The sequence below is a fragment of the Carassius auratus genome, chromosome 50, assembly GCF_003368295.1.
Source record: "Carassius auratus strain Wakin chromosome 50, ASM336829v1, whole genome shotgun sequence".
Classification (NCBI taxonomy): Eukaryota; Metazoa; Chordata; class Actinopteri; order Cypriniformes; family Cyprinidae; genus Carassius; species Carassius auratus.
This window is the reverse complement of record NC_039292.1, coordinates 2,086,876-2,106,875: the sequence shown is the minus strand read 5'-3', so window position 1 is coordinate 2,106,875 and position 20,000 is coordinate 2,086,876. Positions and strand designations below refer to the sequence as shown.

The 20,000-nt window shown below is 36.6% G+C and overlaps 4 protein-coding genes across 11 annotated transcripts in view; 2 read left to right on the top strand and 2 right to left on the bottom strand.

Annotated features, from left to right (window-relative positions):
- LOC113066589 (neogenin-like) overlaps positions 1-20,000 on the bottom strand; it is a 1,074,835-nt gene that overhangs the window by 281,600 nt on the left and 773,235 nt on the right. The gene's annotated exons all lie outside the window — the stretch shown is intronic.
- LOC113066603 (relaxin-3 receptor 1-like) lies at positions 1,112-2,503 on the top strand. Its single transcript, XM_026238529.1, has one exon. It carries the CDS (start codon positions 1,266-1,268, stop codon positions 2,442-2,444), a length of 1,179 nt encoding a protein of 392 aa, XP_026094314.1. The 5' UTR covers positions 1,112-1,265; the 3' UTR covers positions 2,445-2,503.
- Positions 10,333-13,801, top strand: LOC113066596 (protein fem-1 homolog B-like). Its single transcript, XM_026238518.1, has 2 exons — positions 10,333-11,027; positions 11,696-13,801. Exons 1-2 carry the CDS (start codon positions 10,753-10,755, stop codon positions 13,329-13,331), a joined length of 1,911 nt encoding a protein of 636 aa, XP_026094303.1. The 5' UTR covers positions 10,333-10,752; the 3' UTR covers positions 13,332-13,801.
- The window catches only part of LOC113066616 (integrin alpha-11-like), a 46,053-nt gene continuing 41,206 nt past the window's right edge, over positions 15,154-20,000 (bottom strand). Inside the window, exons 22-30 of the mRNA XM_026238553.1 lie at positions 19,888-19,964; positions 19,655-19,738; positions 19,496-19,586; positions 19,255-19,368; positions 18,715-18,798; positions 18,349-18,459; positions 17,059-17,154; positions 16,623-16,736; positions 15,154-15,265 (exon numbers count right to left, since the gene is read on the bottom strand). Coding sequence (XP_026094338.1) covers positions 15,191-15,265; positions 16,623-16,736; positions 17,059-17,154; positions 18,349-18,459; positions 18,715-18,798; positions 19,255-19,368; positions 19,496-19,586; positions 19,655-19,738; positions 19,888-19,964 — 846 coding nt within the window. The 3' untranslated portion in view covers positions 15,154-15,190. The remainder of the gene's footprint in view (positions 15,266-16,622; positions 16,737-17,058; positions 17,155-18,348; positions 18,460-18,714; positions 18,799-19,254; positions 19,369-19,495; positions 19,587-19,654; positions 19,739-19,887; positions 19,965-20,000) is intronic.

Genomic DNA, 20,000 nt, shown 5'->3' with positions numbered 1-20,000 from the left:
TCCTGTTCATTATTCATTCACTGTGCATGTATACTTTTTCTCCTCTGTTTCTAAATCTGGTCCTTCATCATTCTGTGGTACATGCTTTGAGGAGAGACCTATATAATTATCTATATTATTTCAAAAATAAATGCATGAGCCTTTTTTTCTGGATCTGTTGCACAATCTGTTTACTTTTTAATTTATTTATGTCCATTGTTTTTGACCTTTCATATGTCGTGGGTGTGGCCAATATGATTATATTAATATTTAATAAAAATCAAAAGATGTAAAAAGACCTTCAAAATTAAAAAAATGTTTGAGTTATTTATTACTTTCTGTTTTATTTTATATTTTATGAATATATAATTATGTATATATATATTTTTAATATTATTATTTATTTATTTTTACCCTTTTAAGCTTGGTCCTCCATAATTCTGTGGTACACGATTGGAGGCGTGGCCTATATAATTAGCTATATTAATATGCAAATTAAAATGCCCCAAACTCTAATATACAATAAATAACATTATAATATAATCTTTATTAATTAATTAATTTATTTACTTCCATTGTTTTGATGCAAATTTAGTGTGTGTGGCCATTTTATATTAATATAATTATATTAATTAATATATTATATTAATATATGAATTTACTTATTTCCATTTTTTTTTTTGGTCCTGCTGCTTATTTCTGTGATTCAAAAATTGTAGGTGTGGCCAAAATTATATAAAAAAAATTATTTATAGAAATGGCAAGGAGTCTAAAATGATTTATGTTTCTGAGACTGTTTACCACTTTATTCATGTTCAAATGTTATTATAAAAGTAAAAAGTAAAGTTTAGCAGGCGACCTGTATGTATTAATATGTATTACTTCTGTAATGCCCGGATCTGATTTAATGTCACACATCAGATGTTTTTCCCCACACAGTTCCCCAAACGTTAGTGTGTAACTGTATCGGATGTTAGTCAGCTCGAAAAAAATGTGCTCCTCTCAGAAGAAATACAAATAAAGCTAATTATTATTTTACTTTTTTTTTCACTTTTAAGCCCGTGCGCATTCCGACTAATTTTTCCAGCGCGGATCGCAGGCGTCTCGAGGGAGGAGCGTCCCGTCTGTGGGCGGGGCCTCGGATGGCGCAGGTTTGATAAAGCCCCGCGCGGCGCGTCCTTCTCCAGCGTCATGGCGCGGGAACCTCCAGCCTCATCGCTGTGTCCCGGAGAGACGCGAACCCCTCGCCCGCTCTCCTAGTGTTCCCTCCCTCGACTCTGACGGTGATGCAAGCCCTCCACAGATCCGGGCTGCACCGGGCACCTGACGCCGAGCTGTGGCAGGACAGGATGGCGGACTTCCAGAACCAGAGCTCCGCGAACGGCTCCGCGTACGAGCTGGAGGACATCGACTTGGCTTCGGACGGCACGCTGGGGCTGCGCGTCATGATGTCCATCGTGTACTCGGTGGTGTGCGCGGTGGGTCTGGTGGGCAACCTGCTGGTCTTCTTCCTCATGAGGGTCCGGCAGGGGAGGAAGAAGTCCACGATCAACCACTTCATCATGAACCTGGCGGTCACGGACTTCCAGTTCGTCCTCACGCTGCCTTTCTGGGCCGTGGACACGGCGCTCGACTTCACCTGGCCGTTCGGACACGTCATGTGCAAGGTGGTGGTCACGGTGACCGTGATGAACGTGTACGCGAGCGCGTTCTTCCTCACCGCCATGAGCGTGACGCGCTACTGGTCTGTCGCGTCCGCGCTCAAGGACCGCACGCGCAACACGCGCTGCTCGGTGAAGCTGGTGAGCGCGCTCCTGTGGCTCCTGGCCTCCGTGGCGTCGGTCCCCACGGCGATCTTCTCCACGGTGAGATCGATTAACGGCGTCAAGCTGTGTCTCCTGCGCGTCCCCAACGGCCAGCACTGGCACGCGCTCTATCACCTGCAGAAGATCCTGGTGGCGTTCGTGTTCCCGATGCTCATCATCGTCGTGTGTTACCTTCTCCTCCTGCGCCTCATTCGCCTGCGGAGCATGAACAACAACCTCCCCAAGCGCAGGTCCAGAGTCACCAAATCCGTCACGATCGTGGTCCTGTCCTTCTTCCTTTGCTGGCTGCCCAACCACGCCATCACCTTCTGGGGAGTCCTGGTCAAGTTTAACGTGGTCCACTGGGATAAAGTCTACTACGCGCTCCACATGTACGTGTTCCCGGTCACCATTTGCCTGGCGCACTCGAACAGCTGCCTGAACCCGGTCCTGTATTGCCTCATGCGCAGGGAGTTCAGGAAAATGCTGAAGGACTTCTTCTGGAGGATTTCGTCGCCCGCGATCGCCAACAGCTGTCAGATCCGCCCGTTCTCGGGCACCGTGAAGGAGCGCGACGACAGCCAGGCGGTGATTCCCCTGAACGTGATGGACACCGAGGAGTACAGACTGTCGGTAGTGAACGGACAAACCGACGCGTAACCGTCCACGGACACGCGCAAAGCCGTGCGTAAAAGCGCGCTGTTGACTCCAGACACAGTTCTGGAGGAGGATAAAGGGAACTTTTACAAAACTTTACAGGGATGTCGTTTGACCCTTTTTATTATATTCTCTCAAGAGATGTTTCAACATGTCGCATCCTTAAACGTTCGTACCAACTTGTCTTTTGCGACCCGTGCATCCGGGGCTTTTTTCACGCTTCTGTCCAGATTTCTGAATTCTGAAGACTGGTTTTATTCGGTGTAAACGTGTGCATTGAAGCAGACCTGGATGTACAGCCTATCGACACACAACACTGAGCTTAACTGCGATGACATTTTGATATTTTCCACTTTTACTGATGCTTGGAGGAAATAAAGAGAGAGAACAAGAAAAAAGATTTTAAATCATTATAAATGTTTATTCATGCAATTATCTTAAAAAATACACACACACACACACATGCATATTTGAGAATTATTTATTATAAATATCTGGTCAGCCTAATGTTTTCAGGGTAAAATATTTTTGCATTAAAATTTATAATAATAATAAATTAACTAGAAAGAAGTGCATTTAATATCTACAATTGCTTATACATCTTTAAAATGGCATAAAGATACAACAGGAAATCTTATATAGTTCTATATAATATAATATTAAGATTTATTTATACCTCTTTGAACTATTTATTTATAAATACAAATATTAAATTATCTTTTCATTTTCACTTGCATTTAATTAATTGCATTTAAGACTAAAATAATAAATAATCCCTAAGATTGAAATAATTTCATTAATGATCATTCTGTAAATGCAGATTTTTTTCATATCTGGTTTCCGGTCTGCTTTTTGTTGTTTGAATGTATTGCCTGGAAATTCTGAAATAATTAAAGTGTATTGCTGATCTGAAGTGTAATAAAGCTGTGTCAGTGACCTCAACATGTGAAGCTGAGGGTCCGAGAGGAAATGAATGGAAACAGTGTTATTATCTTGTCTATTTGAAGGGCATAATAAAGTCCGGTCTTATCATAGCAATGTTTGTTTTCCTCATAAACACAATTACACAGTTTTATTGTTATTCCATCTTATTAACATTTGACAGCAGGTCTGTGGTTCAGGGAGTAAATCTATCCTCAGTTTATCATCTCAACACATGAATCCATGCAAACAATAACACAACAACAGGGGAATTTATGAGCTTCGTGATGCAGGTTCACAAAACAACACAACTGGCTTTCAGTTCTCGCTTTTTATAACTTATAATAAATTGCTTAAACATGTTTTTATACAGAGAGAGGCATTTAGAGGTGCACGCATTTATTGTTTTCAAAGCAGATCATTTAAAAAGTCATTTGTGATTCGTACCATATGGCACAACCTGTATAAAATAATCTACTCTCGATAAACACAAGAGGGCTATGTGATCGGAATTACAAATACAAACCCAATAATACGAAATATTAACTACTTAAATACGTTATTAATAAAAAGTCGACTTTAAAGCATCAATCTTTATGAAGTAAAAACGTCAGATGCGTCTGGTGACTGTGAAAACAATCCCACGGTTGGTAGTTAATGATTGAAGCAGTTTGGCAGCTGCTTTATCAGTTAAATATGGTCTTGCTTGGGTATAGTTATTTATTTTTTTGCTGTTTTAGGAAGATTTAGAGGCTGTGTCTCTGTGACACGCTGCTTCTGATTTACTGCGGTTTTGAAGCTTGCTCAGCATCAGAAATGTCATCATTTTTGCAAAACCTCTCGTTTATATGTCTTTCATACGCCATCCTTGTGCACTGAGACAAACATAAACCGCATTATTTAAATTAATTCATTTAATAGCAAGATAATTAGGAACTAGAAACATTTTAAAAATGAGTAATTTCTATACGCCGATATGATCTGAATTGTATTTCATGCACAGATATTTCGGGCTATTTTTCTTACATAACATGTCTTGTTTCAGACTAGAGGAAAGAAAACATCTATTAAAGCATAGTTTTTGCACTTTATAAAGAGCAAAATTTATTGTCTCACTCTTTGTATTTTTTATTTTTTCCCATCAATATGGGACAAGATTACTCTATTTAAATCAATATGATAAATGAATTAGGTCAAAAGTAATCTAAAAGTTACCAAAAAGTAGTCCAATTATATGTAATGTAATGGATTACGATACTAACTGTAATTTTTGTCATGTAATTTGGAATCATATTACAATTTTTAAGTTATATACCAGCTCTACTAAAGAATAATATTAAACAGAAATGACTTTGTTGTTGTAAATCAGAGATATAAAGTAGCAATATCCCACATCTGGTTTAGAACGGCACACGTCACAATGCATTATGGGTAATGTAGTTTTACCTCTCCTGTGCATTTTATGGAAACGTGGAGAAGTCCAACTCGCTGCTCTTATCTGGGACAGGCAGAGTCTAAGCGCTTTGCCAAAACGCTTTAGATACAGAAGACGTTTGATCATGTCTGACAGGCTGAGAGTTATATTCATCGTGGATGGTTTATATTTAGTACACTTCATCACATTTGTCAAGCAGGGCTTCATTTCATCAGCAGCACCACATGTGATGTCAGCTCAAATGACACTTCCTTCAATTAAAAACACTGTGAATGTGTAGCGTGGGGCTTTCAGTGCTCTGTCTTTCTTCCAGGAGACTTTATAAACCATCTTTCTGTGTTTTCTGTCCTTATCTGGATGTCCCGAGCACTGAGGCCTGCACTTGTTATTGTTGAGTTTTATCCATGCACTCCTACAGATTTCAAGTTTATTTAACTTAGTAAGCAAAGTTTACACTGTTGACTTTACCTGGGGCTTTTTAGGTTTAATAGGACGTCCGTGCGATAAATAAACACTGATGTGAGTCATTTGTTTGGATGTTCAAATACTTCCAGTATCTCAGTTTAAGGTTCACAAGGCACTCAATGATCATTTTCTATGAGCTGCTTGATTCAACCAAGTGAGAATTAAAAAGCCTGTTAATTTTTCCCCATCAGGGAATTGATAGTTAACAATAACCTTTTTATATAATGGGAACATCTGCACAGTAGAGTGAGTTTGGGGCGGGGCTGTCTGTTTGACTGACAGATGTGGCGCAAAAGGGGCGGTGCTTAGGAAAACGGTTTGAAAGCAATCATTATTTTGCTGTTAACTCTGAAGTAAAACCATAACACATTTTTGTTTGAAATGCATCCAGATGACAGATAAAAATGCTTTTTGTTTGATAAGGATTGGATACAGTTTGGCAAAGAATCTCTCTTTAATCGTAAATGAAGGATTTGTTTTGGTATAAACTGAGTCAATCTGTTTAAGAGGAAATCGAGATTGCATCGTTATCATGAATCTAAACCAACAGTATCAAGATTTCCTCGCTTCATGTTTAGTTCTCTCTCTGTTTCTGCATCAGGATTTGCATGGGTCATTCTCACGAAACTGTTGAAACGCCATGTCACTAGTGATTTTAGATATTAAACATGCAATTTAGTAATAAATAAAAACACCATAATAAAGACAATACTGTTCTCTACCTTGCACAAAGAGTAATTTCAACATAGGAATTAATTATTTTTGCATTTTATTGCGTTTTCTGCTGAAATTCTCATTACCGCAATGCGTCCAGCTGTATCTTAATTTATGTTATGTTGTAATTTAAACAAATTACAATAAAAATATTCTGAAAAAAGTAAATGGATATTCTTCTATAATTTTTCACATGACAGAAAAATGACAGATTGAATATTCATGTACAATAATAATGATACAATAGTGGAAATATTAAGTGTCCATGACTAATGTTCTCATCCTCCGCAATATTTTTTGAGGGTCATTTATGCACACAAATTGTTTTTAAATATAAATCTTGATTTTAAATTAAGCAACACATGAGGCAGAACCTTCAAAATACCAACAAGGTAGGCAGATATCTTCATACTGTTCCAGTTAAAAGTGTAAAATTCTCTTGTCAGAACGTGTACACGACAAATTGATTATCATCACCGAAACGGGTAGTTTTCCACATTTAGAAAAATATTAGATTATAAATTTTCTATGAAAATATACTTCATTAATGCCTGATTATATACACTGAGTAAAAAATTTGCTAAATCATCATGGTTTCTCTGTTGTTAGCAAAACATGCTAAGACACCTCATCCTCCACAACACCATTTTCACTCACCGCAACAATTTAAGGCCAGTTGCGGTAGAGAGAACCTCTTTTTCGGTAATGAGAATTTAATCATACAGACTATTTTTAAATGTATAAAATTAGTTATTAAATTAAATTAAATTATTTAATAACAAAACAAAAAAGCTTAAGCAAAGGCTAGGGTGACCAATTTCAGAGAAAACGTTTATACCAACCCACCAAATCCCAGGAAGGAGAGAGACATTATGGGTGAGAGGTTACAGCAGTAGAGTAGTTATCAAAAATTGTTGGGAAGCCTACACAAATGTTGGTGCATCTATCATTATGAGGACTTTCTATAAGTGTAATGATTTTTATACTGAGCATTATATTTTTTATTATTGATGCTAAACTTTTGAATGGCAGTGTATTTAAATATGACAAAATGCAGCAGTTTTAAATTCTAATTCAAAAACAATTATTAAAGAATGGTTAGGGTTAAATTGAAGGAGAACATCTTTATGGAAAAAAGAAAAAAATATTGTGAACCATCTTTTTAGGAATGAGCGATTTTGGAAAAACTTTAGGTAAACAAAAAAAATCCACTTGAGTTATCAAAGACTACATTCCCACTGTCAATGACAATTAATAAATAGTTATTACATAATTATATGATTATTACAAAAAATATAAAATAAAATAAGAAACATTATTTTGTAATAATGTATTGTGAATATTTTTTAATAATAAAACTAAAATTACAAAACTAATATTAGTCTCGTTTGTTTTCTAACATTGCACTATTAAGTATTTATTTTTGTGGAAAACCACAGGGTCCCCTTTAAACAGCTTCTCTTAAAACTTATTCATAAAGCAGCTGTGACAGAATTTTACTAAGGAATGGGGAGAAATCTTAAGCTAAGAAAAAGAGTGAGGATGACCTTTTTGGTATGGATGATGTCAGCATGATTACTAACTACACCCACAGTGATTGGCTGATAAGGGATGGGTATCTGTCAGTTATTTTATAATAGAAATATTGTAGAATGAGATATCATGTTGCCATAATCAAATAAAGATTTCAAAATAAAAATGTTGCAATATTCAAATAAAGTTTGAACTAGAGTGTCACTAATTAAACAAGCATATGTTCAACTAATTGTCAGCCTCTACATGTCTGCATCTTATAAATAATTGTTATATGTATAAGCAGCCTTTTAATTAACAGACTTGAATTATTATGGCTGATATGACAGTAAGATTTAGTACAAAGGTAAAATAAATCCAAACTGGATTGCTGTGGAAACAGCCATTTTAGGATTGTGTATGATTTGGTCTTTGTGATTTAGCTGTCCTCTTGACTACCACTAACTTTTCACAGATTTAAGAGCTGATTTTTACATAGAAACACTTTATGAAGTACTTGAAGAAGAGTCAAAGAGTCCTAAAGATGTGGAGTTAGGAGCAACATTTAGTTTCACTTAAAATATTTTGTGAAAATGGCCCCTGGTGTTTTTACCCTATGTTATCTAGTTATGAAGCACTGCAAAATAATTTATGCCAATATTATCTAATTTATTTTCTACATTAAATATTATTTGTTTGACTATACCACATACTTAATATGCCTATTATCATTACCGAAATCATGAACCTCATTTCCGTAACCTATGTATCATTACCGCAACATGCATTCTTTTAAGATTTATTTAAGAAATTGAAAAATAGTAGTCTGCTTTTAAATATATGTGCAGAATCTATACATTATGTTCTTTCAGGTTTGCCACATCATTTTGAAAATATTTCAGTTTTTAATGAAAAAAATAATAAAAATGGGTTGCAAAATGCAGAAGGTGTTGCGGTAATGAGAGAAATAATTGAAAAACACATAAAAAAGTTATTATAAAAATATATTTTATACCAAAGTTTCAAGTAACTGTGCATGACTGTTAATAAACCATTTTTAAAAATGTGAAAATGTATTATTTTTCCCCATTGCACTGGACTTTTCAGAGTGTTACGGTAATGAGATTTTTAACGACATGTTTTGGAAAATATGTTCAAAAAATTGTTAAATTGTCAGTAAAACTTATTTCAATTTATGGTCACCGACACTTCAGACCTGGCTCTTAATGCTTAAAAAGAAAATTTGTTGATACAAACATTTTTTAAAATGTCATATATGAAATCTTTGAAACTACGATTTCGTGAGAATCACCCGCATGTGTTTGTCTTGCAGTAACTGCTCAGTTATTTCCAATGAAAAAATAAACTCTATTGGCTTCAGTCTCGGTGCAATATGATATTAAAATAATATTTTTAAAACAGATGCATGCAGTGTAAAGATATTAAAGGGAAAATAACGTTAAAACATGTTAACTGGCTTTTGATATACCTTACACAATACTGTGGAAAAATGATGTATGGTGTATAAATGGTGTATATTACATTTAACTAGACAATGCATGCAGTATTACAATAAAATACTTTAAAAAATGTGAAGCATCTTTATAATTATCATTGAAACTATGAATGATATTTAAGAAGTTAAAACACACTTTTTCACAAAAATATTGATAAATTATGTAAAAAGCAAAACATACAAAAAATTAAATATTAATGTTTATTTTCGGTAGATGTGTGAAACACTGTTAATACAGTTACCTGAAACTAAATAAAATAATCATTAACTTATTTATTCATTGCAGTAAAAGTTCATTTTAATTTAAAATTGTCATTTGTTTTACAAGTAACATTTAATGTTTTTTTTTTTTTATTAGATTTTTTTATGTTTTAGTTTTATAACTCAATAGAGAAGTGGGACGAGTTGAATACTTAATGTTGGGGTTTGTTCAATCACTAATTACTGACCTAAAAACAAACTAAACTAATTAAACTGAGTGAAAATGATGATGATTTGGGATGCATCCAGACTCTTCCTCCATTTACAGATAAAGAACACGAAGAAAGCGGATACAGAGCATCTCTGGAACGCCGTGGGAAACACACTTTAATCCCATCCGATATGTTTCCCTTAAATCCCAACACAATATCTCCGGCTGCAGGGGTTTGGGGAGGCATCAAAGAGCTTCTGGCTTTTGAATGCGATTCTAAGTAGGATTCAACCCGATGCAAAGACTTAAAAAAAAAAAAAAAAAAAAAAAAAAAAAAAAATATATATATATATATATATATATATATATATATACATATTTAATACACATACATACATACATGCATATTAGATTTATTTATATTTCTTATTAAATAATATAAAATAAAATTATGTTTTATATAATTATGTGTATATATATATATATATTTTTTTCCATATTGTTTTATTCTTTTATTGTTTTCAAAAATACAATTTAAAATATTGTTTCTTGCATTTTCTTATTATTTTATACTAATATTATTTACTTTACAGTGATGTATAAATATTGTCAGACCACATTTTGTTAAAATTTTATTTTTATTATTATTATAAAAGAAAATTTGGTAACAGATCCGTGCTTCTGACATTGTGGAGGACATCTACAGAAACACATAAATTCTATTGTATAATATAGTAAAGTATTACATTACATTACATTATATAATATCACATATAGAGAATACGGGTTTCCTCTGTCATATTTTACTTTTAAGTATTGGGATTTATTTGATGGGACTTTTATTTCGAAAAGGCCGTCCAGGAATCCCAGTGTCGCACTTCCTGTTATTGCCGACTTCATTTCCGGTCGTCGTTACTGCCAGAGGTGAAAGACACCGACACATCCAGCGCAGATTCTGAGCATTAAATCGTATTAAACATCGACGAAGTCCGGATTGGTTCTGTTGAAGTGATCGGCGGGATTCATCGCGATCTGAAAGTGGTGGACTGAAACATATTAATTCGTTTGGTTTAGAAGTGAAAGAGTATCCCGTGTGAAAGTCACTGAATCGAACAGATTACGTCAGGATTAGAGATTCATATTTAAACATTCTATATTATTTCGCTTACTATATATGTTATTTCCCATTATTAGTATCTCATATTAATAACCCATCGTGTTATAATCGAGGTCAGCTGTAAATGTCAGTAAGTCCAGAGGAAGCTCTCCATAGATGAGCTGTAGAGCTCAGGCTGAGGGTTTTAATGGGAGTCGGTTTGATCTGTTCTGAGATCAGATGGCGGAGGCACCGGCTTTGGCCCGCTTGGAGTCCCTGGCCCGGTATGTTCACAGAGCGGCCGGTGAGGGTCGAGTCCTGACCCTGGCCGCCCTGCTCCTGAACCACTCCGGCGTCCAGACCCGGCACCTGCTGGAGTACGTGACCCAGGACGCCGGACAGAGGTCCACGCCGCTCATTATAGCTGCTCGGAACGGACACGACAAGGTGGTCCGGCTGCTTCTGAACCATTACAAGGTGGACACCGAACAGACCGGGACTGTGCGGTTTGACGGGTGCGTTGTTTGTTTCTCACACCTATCCCAGAGAACACATGTCCATCGCTTCATCTGGAAGCATCCGCTGTGGACAAACATCTGAGAATCGTCTTTAAGATGTCAGTTTCAATCTTAAAGGACTAGTTCACCCAAAAATGAAAATTAGATGTTTATCTGCTTACCCCCAGGGCACTTCTGAAGGAAGTTCACCTACATCATGGATGCCGATAAACATAACATTTTCATTTTTGGGTGAACTATCCCTTTTTCTAGAGGGACATATATCAGCATTGCACTCGCGTCTCGCACAAAGAGCCGCATGTTTAGAAACCCACGTAAAAATGTGCAACTTTGAAACAATGTGTTTCGAGACTTTATGCCGTGGTTTATTTCCCAATCCCGCTACATCTCATGTTTATAAGTTAAAAATGTACCCTGTAATTGGCTTGTAACTATGCATTCGTACAATAATGCTGTTTTGTTTATAGGTGTTTAAGCAACTTAATTATAATTGGTTTATTAAACATAATAATTTTTTTATGCATTGAATATATGTGCATTAGTAATATTTAGCTCGATGCGCCCTCTTGTGGCCTCGAGAGAGAAGCCAAAAGCTTTTCTTCGCCCTAACTGAAATTATGCATTTTAAATGTTAAATTATACTGACGTGTGTCTCGCTCTTACAGGTATATTATTGATGGCGCCACTGCTCTTTGGTGCGCAGCTGGTGCTGGGCATTTCGAGGTGGTGCGTTTGCTGGTTTCGCACAGCGCTAACGTGAACCACACCACCCTCACAAACTCCACCCCGCTCAGGGCTGCCTGCTTCGACGGCCGGCTGGACATCGTACAATATCTCGTGGAGCACAAGGCTGACATCAGCATCGCTAATAAATACGGCAACACTTGTTTGATGATCGCTGCCTACAAGGGCCACACTGACGTTGTTTACTTCCTGCTGGAGCGGGGCGCGGATCCCAACTCCAAAGCTCACTGCGGGGCCACCGCGCTGCACTTCGCCGCAGAAGCCGGGCATCTGGATATCGTGAAGGAGTTGGTGCGATGCCAAGCGGCGATAGTGGTTAACGGACATGGCATGACGCCACTGAAAGTGGCAGCTGAGAGCTGCAAGGCGGACGTCGTAGAGCTACTGCTGTCGCATGCAGATTGCGATATGCATAGCCGCATCGAAGCATTGGAACTCCTCGGAGCATCTTTCGCCAATGACCGAGAGAATTACGACATTCTTAAGACCTACCACTATTTGTACCTCGCCATGCTGGAGCGATTTCGCGATCCAGAGAGGGTCATCGCCAAAGAGTTAGCGTCTCCTGTCGTGGCGTACGGAGGGAGGGCAGAGTGCAGGACTTTGCGAGACTTAGAGGCCATTCAACACGACCGGGACGCACTACACATGGAAGGCCTAATGATTCGCGAACGAATTCTGGGTGCGGATAACATAGACGTGTCGCATCCCATAATATATCGCGGCGCGGTCTACGCCGACAACATGGAGTTCGAACAGTGCATCAAACTCTGGCTGCACGCTTTGCATCTACGCCAACAAGGAAACCGCAGCACGCATAAAGACCTCTTGAGATTTGCGCAAGTGTTCTCGCAAATGGTCCATCTGAAGGAGCCGGTCCACGCATCGGACGTCGAACACGTTTTGCGCGCCAGCGTCCTGGAAATCCGCCGCAGCTTGGCGCGCGTGAGGTCCACCTCCGATGCGGAGTTGCCGGCAGCCACAGAAAGCTACGAAACCAACGTGTTCACTTTCCTCTACCTGGTTTGCATCTCTACGAAAACGCAGTGCGGCGAAGAGGAACGAGGGCGAATAAACAAACAGATCTACGACTTGATACGCCTTGACCCGCGATCTCGAGAGGGGTTGACGCTTCTGCACCTAGCGGCTAGCTCTAGTACGCCAGTAGATGACTTCCACACCAACGACGTGTGCAGCTTTCCTAACGCGCAAGTCACCAAGCTGCTCATCGACTGCGGCGCACAGGTCAACGCCGTGGACTATGAAGGGAACAGCCCTTTACATCTCATCGTACAGTACAACCGTCCCATCAGCGACTTCTTGACGCTCCACTCCATCATGATCAGCCTCGTGGAAGCCGGCGCACATACGGACATGACCAACAAGCAAAAGAAGACCCCGCTTGATAAGAGCACGACGGGGGTTTCTGAAATCCTTCTGAAGACGCAGATGAAGATGAGCCTGAAATGCCTGGCGGCTCGCGCCGTGCGACAACATCGGATCTTGTATCAGAACCAGATTCCCAAAAGTCTGGAGGAGTTTGTTGAATACCACTGACCTGTGTTTTAGTTTTTTTGTCAGATCTGGGTTTTGGAGTTGGTTTTAACCTGGCGAACGGTGCTGAGGACTTCTAATTTGATCTTGTTTAGTACTAGCAATTTACTAATTTACCTGTTGATCCATTTGGGAGATCTGACTGCTGCATGAGTTTTCGGTTTCATCCTGGCTCTTTTTTTAACAGATCATAGAGGATGGTAATGCTGATGCAGCGCAAAATAATTTTATTTTGAAAACTGAGGCTTTTCTTCTTTTGACGAACAGCATTCAGTTGTGTGTTGAACTTTAGTCATGACAATGTGAACGGCTCTTTTTAACGAGCTGCTCTTTTATAAAAAGGTTTATTTAAAAACAGAGTCAAAAATGTCTATTTTATAAGGAATCAATAGTTGAGTGTTGATGACTTAAAGCTAAACTCTGTGCCAGGGGATTTCTTTTATTTGAATATTAAAACGTGCCTGTAACCAGAAGTTGGACATTTATAATTGTTTTGTTTTCATTTTTTAATCATGACGCCACTGTAAAGCCAATTAGCGAGTCTGTAATTCTGACTTGGGTTAATGAACATGTGATAGAGCTCTTTTTGAGTCACGTGGCCTTATTCTGTATGGTGCTGGTGTGTGGGTGTGTGTGTGTGTGTGTGTGTGTGTGTTTGAGAGCCAGTCTGCTTGAATGTGGCCGAATCTGTAATCACTGGAGATGGCTCAATATGTTTTTATTTCCAAACCAAATCAAACAAGATTAAAAACATCAATCAAAGACGCCTATCAGACTCTGAGTGCTTCTGTTGTGTTTGAACTGCGAATTTTAAAGAAGTAGTTAACCCAAAAATTCAAATTCAATGAGAATTTACTCACTCTCAAGCCATGCAAGATGTAGATGATTTTAATTTATTCAGTAGAGCAATAATAATAATAAAAAATAAAAACATTCAAGCTGTCATCTTTACATGCAATTAATGGCGACATAAATTACAATAATCAAAACAAGTGACAGTAGAATCACCACGCTGTCTTAAACCGTGGAAGCCATGTCAGAAGAAAGTTGCATATTTTTTGATTGAGAGACTATGTTCATAACCACTAAACGACTTGTGTGTTTACTGCACACAGTATGCTTTTTTTTTGCATTGCATTGCATAACTTCCTACATTCATCAAAATGTACACAACTGCACACAGTAATGCATCCCTCAATGTGAGCTTTCACTTTTCCAGTGTGACGAGTTAGAAATTAGAAATGTTAATATCTTTCCTGACTCATAATTCGATCAGACTGACATCTTTATAAAAACCTTGATTTTAAATGCAAATAACTGTAATATTTTCAATAATCTCATACTACAGAATTTAAGTGATTTAAATGAACCGCGTAAAAAGCAAATGATGAAGAACACCGAAACGGACATGAAAGATATGTCTCTCACATATAAATCCTGAACGGATGGTTCAACCAAATGCATTAAGGTGCATAATAATTGTATCATTGTTTTATATTATATTGCTGAACTTCTTTAATATTTACAGATTTCAAGTTCACAATTGTTGTGCAAGTGCATCAGCTTGAATTTATGCTGCAGAAAGAAAAAGAAAGAAAAAAATCGATTCTGTTCCAAAATCTGAGGTTTGTTTCATGATACACAAACAATTAATCACCACCAAAACCTCTCAAAATGGTTCAAACCATTGTCTGGTAGTACTTTCATCCTCTTCAAAGTCTCAAACTTCCCATCTTCTGTGTGGCCAGGGGAAGCGAGCTGATTGGTTCTGCACCGGACTGCGGGAGGGCGTGGCAGTGCTCAAGAGCAGCTGATTGGCTGACAAAGTCCCTGAGTGATTGGTTGAGGAGGTCGCCGTGGCTTTACTGATCCTCTGCTGTCTTCTCATTGGTCGCCTGCTCTTCCCTCTTTCTCTTTTGCCTGTGGAAGAATCCCAGCTGCGGATGAAAGAGAGACCGTGAGATCTGACCTTAAATAAAGGGTTTGCTGTGTAAATGAATGTTCTGATATGTACATTTAGCTTAATCTGGAGCATATGGACAGAATTAAGCCTGGCTCTGGATTAAAGTGGTAGAGCATTGTGTTAGCAGCGCATAAGGTTGTGGGTTCGATTCCCAGGGGACGCATGTTAGTTAAAAAATGTATAGCCTGAATGCACTGTATGTTGCTTCGGACAAAAGCGTCTGCTAAATGCATAAAATTAATTTACATTTAATTAAAAAGGGATTTCAGTTGGTGATTTAACAAACATAAAGCCCATTTGTTAGCCTAAAGACAAACAAAAAAAAAAAATCTGATTTATTTTAATATTATTTATTCTATTATAGCATTTATTTATATTTTGAATTAGATTTTATTTTTATATTTTCAGTTTTAGTAATTTTGTTATGTGCTTTATTAATTTTTATAATTTTTATTTTTTTAAAATTTTTATTTAAATTTGAGTAATTTTAGTACGTCAACTTATTTAATTAAAGTTATTTGCCAAAGAAATATTTGCAATTTTGGTTTACGTTTTAGTAAATCTAATATAATTATATATTTTGACATTTTTATTTGTTTTTATTTCAGTTTTAGTGTTTTATTAATTTTAGTATTTCAACTAGACAACATTTTATTTAGATTACATACACTTTACATAAGGTTCATTAGTTAACATTAGTTAATTACTGTAGTTAACATGAATAAAATGTTCATTTCAACATTGAATGCATCATTAAAATCAAAAGTTGTGCTTGTTAACATTAGTTAATACACTGTAAATTAACATGAACTAACAATGAACGACTGTATTTTCATTAACTAACATTAACAAATATTAATAAATACTGTAATAAATGTATCGTTCATTTTTTGTTCATGATGGGTAATACATTAACTAATGGGACCTTATTGTAAAATGTTATCAAGCTTTTATACAAGGGATATTTATATTATTTCATCTTTATTTCAATTACAAAAAAACATTGTTTATTAGTTTTAGTATTAGTTACCAATAAAACCATTGCCAAGTATGATCACATTAGCTTATAAATGATTCGAATGTTGCCTAAAGTGTGCCATTTTTGGGATTTTAAACCTCTTTGTTGTGCTGCATGCATATTAATATGCTGATACATGGAAAAACAAGAAAATTATAGGCAGATTCAACCTGGATTAGTCCAAAATGAGGCTTGATTTCCTTCTTTGAAACCCAAATGAAGTGTTTTTACAAATGCACTACAGTAATAGAAGTCTATACTAACAAATATGTTCATATCATCTTGGTAACTGTTAATAAACACCGTCCCAGACCTTCCAGAGAGCCAGAACCAGCAGGGCCAGAAGCTGTAGTCCTCCCAGTGTGCTCCCGATAATCACCCAGACGGGAATCCGGTAATCTTCCTCCTTCCTGATCTCCAGGATTATCTACACAACCACAATCCAAAACCTTCAAGTCAAATTCTTGGAAGAATCAGATGTACAAGACCAGGCCTCATATGCAAAGCTGCACAGCTGAATGTCTGAAGATGTGTGTGTAGTTAAGTCAAAGTTGACCAGTTCTCTAGTAAACAGCCTGACAGATGTTATCCAGAAGAGGGCAGTGCATCACTCCAGTCATTTAGTGTACTTCGAAACACTTCATTTCAATATGAGACTGGTCTTTCTTTCTCCTCGGTGTCTAGCAGATTTAATAAAGGAGCTCAGATGCATCATCTCATATGTTTTAGAGTGTTCTGGAGGTACTCACATGTCTCATGGGTCGCTCCTCGTGGAGGAACATCGGACTCGAGGGGTTCATCTCAACTGAAGCAGTCATTATCAGATCTAAGCGCTTCAGTTTCACCTGAGGAGCCAGACCAAGATGGTTTTATTTAAAACACTCCCCTTCCATATGTCCTGCACCAACTTTGCATTTCAATCATCACAAGAGCTTGATTTGGGAAAACTAAGAGGAAAAGATGATGTTGTGCTGTATATATATATATATATATTCACTCCCTTTATACGATGTGGAATAATAATCATTACAGATAAATCATTTGAATAACAATTTATTTATATTATTATTTTAACAGATGCTTGACTGAAAAATGTAATTCTTATTAAATAATTATTAATAATATTTTTTAATGAATAAGTTATGTGTGTGTGTGTATATATATATATATATATATATATATATATATATATATATATATATATATATATATATATATATACAATAAAATTGCATACACATTTTCTTTTTATTATATTTATTATATATGTTGAGGTGTAAAAGTTCTGTATAGTTCTGTATTCTATTTTATTATATTTTGATAATATAATAAAATAATTAATACAAATATAATTTTTATACAGTTTGTCATGTAAAATAATGATGACTTTGAACAAATGCCTGATGTGAGAAATTATTATAATAATTATTATAACATATACTGTAAATAATAAATATATAAATAAACTGATAAATATAATTAATTTATTTTCCAGTTATTTTTTTAATTTATTTTAGTGTATACATTAAACACACACATATATATAACTACTGTCAAACAATTAATTGTGATTAATCGCATCCAAAATAAAAGCTTTTGCTTACATAATATATATGTGGGTGTGTACTGTGTATATTTATGATGTATAGTTAAATACACACACATGCATGTATACAAGACAAAAATATGTTTGTTTATACAGTATATAAAATGTTAATATTTATATATAATATTAATTATATATGAATATAAATTTACATACATGTAAATATATATAAAAAATATATACATGTATGTTTTTTTCATAAATATACACAGTACACACACATATATAAACAAAATATTTTATTTTGGATGCGATTAATCACGATTAATCGCGATTAATCGTTTGACAGTACTAATATATTTTAATATATTAGATTTGTTTACAATAACAGATATAGTGCTGTATTTTAAAACTGATAGCTGGTGATCAAGGTTTAGCTTTCCAGTGTATGCCAGACACTATTAGCTGGATTTCCAGCGTCTGAGATACTCACAGCAAATAAAGTGTGTAGATTGAGCGATCCTGTGGCGGTGATGCTAACGTCTGCTTGGGGAGCCAGACTGATTCTACAGTGCGCTAATAACGTGTCTTCGGTGGACGTGTTCTGTGAACACAACGTGAACAACATGAAATGGCTTTTTGATCACTTGGAAACTGAATGTTCCAGAGAGGAAACTAAGTGAATGCAAACTTTATGTTTGTGTTTGTGTTATCTTTAGCCAACAAGATCATTCAGGTTTGGTGGTTTGTCTTCATCAAGCTTGTCACTTTTAACCATGTGTTGATTTGTTTCCCGGGAGATGGGTGCAATTTCTGTATCGCAAAACTTTAGAAGGTGTGTAAAAAGAGCGAAGGTTACCGTGAGCGTGTTGAGGGAGAGATCTTCCTGCGAGGACGAGTCAACGGTAATGACTCGTGGAAGAGCGCAGCTCGAGCCAGCCGTCTGAGATCAACAAACAGAAGTCTTAAAGGGACAGTGCAGCCAAAAATGTTAATGTGTTGCTAATTAACTCATCCTCAGTCCATCAAACAGTAAGGAAGATTTGTAACTGAAACCGTGAGTAAAGGCATAGCAGGCAACACGAAATTAACACCCGTGGTGATTTAACGATATATTAAGGTGCTGCTGGAAAAGTTTCAGATTCTACAGTCTGATAAACAGTTCACTAAAAAGAATCAGTTCAAAAGAATGATTCGTTCGTTCACTCCATGGCTCTGGATTACAGCTAATAATGTTATACATAACGATCAGTTTCTTGCACAGGCTGATCGTTTCGCTTCATAAGACCTCGATATATCGTCAGGAGCCACAGGGATTCATTCTGTTTAGTTTCTGAGCATTTCATTGTAGTTTTGGGCTTAAATATATTGATTGAGAAATCTGTAAACATTAATGCACCTGATCGATCTCCAAGTCTGAGAGGCGCAGGAGTGTGTTTGCGTTTCTGGTCACAGCGAAGACGTTTAACGTGAAGAGAAGCTCAGAGACGGGAAACACGCCGAGGTTTTGGATCTGCAGAACAAATAATTTCAGGAGAAACATCTTCATATTTATTCTGTTCAGATGCACAGCGTATGATTCGCTCTGAAGATTATTAATTTTTATTATTTAAACCCTTGTTTGTAAACGAGGAGCCGACCTGATAAGAGATGTTGAAGGGTGGTCCGGTCCCAACAGGGAGGCTCTGGTCAAGCCCAGGTTTGAGCTCAAAACGGGACGGGCTGGAATCTCTGAAAGAAGCATGAATCGTTCAATATTAAATAATCATTGATTAGCTTTAAGATATCTCTGGTATTACCTTGTGAAGAGAATATCAGCCTCATATTTCAGATTATGATAAATGTCATTGACGTTGTCCTCTGGAGACAATTCTTCACCTTCACTGCGATGAAACAAATAGATAAATCACACGAAACAAATCAAACAAAAATGACTGAATAAATAAAAATAGTCACATTCATTTTATACACCAACAAAAAATTTAAAAATACTGAGATTAAATTCTTATCAGTTCAAAGGTCGCGACCTCACCTGGAGACCTTCAGCGTGATCTGGACGTAGTTCAAGAAGATAGATCTGTTGAACTCAAACTCCAGTCGAAAATACACCTGGAGAAACCAAACAAAACGAAACGTTCAGCCAAA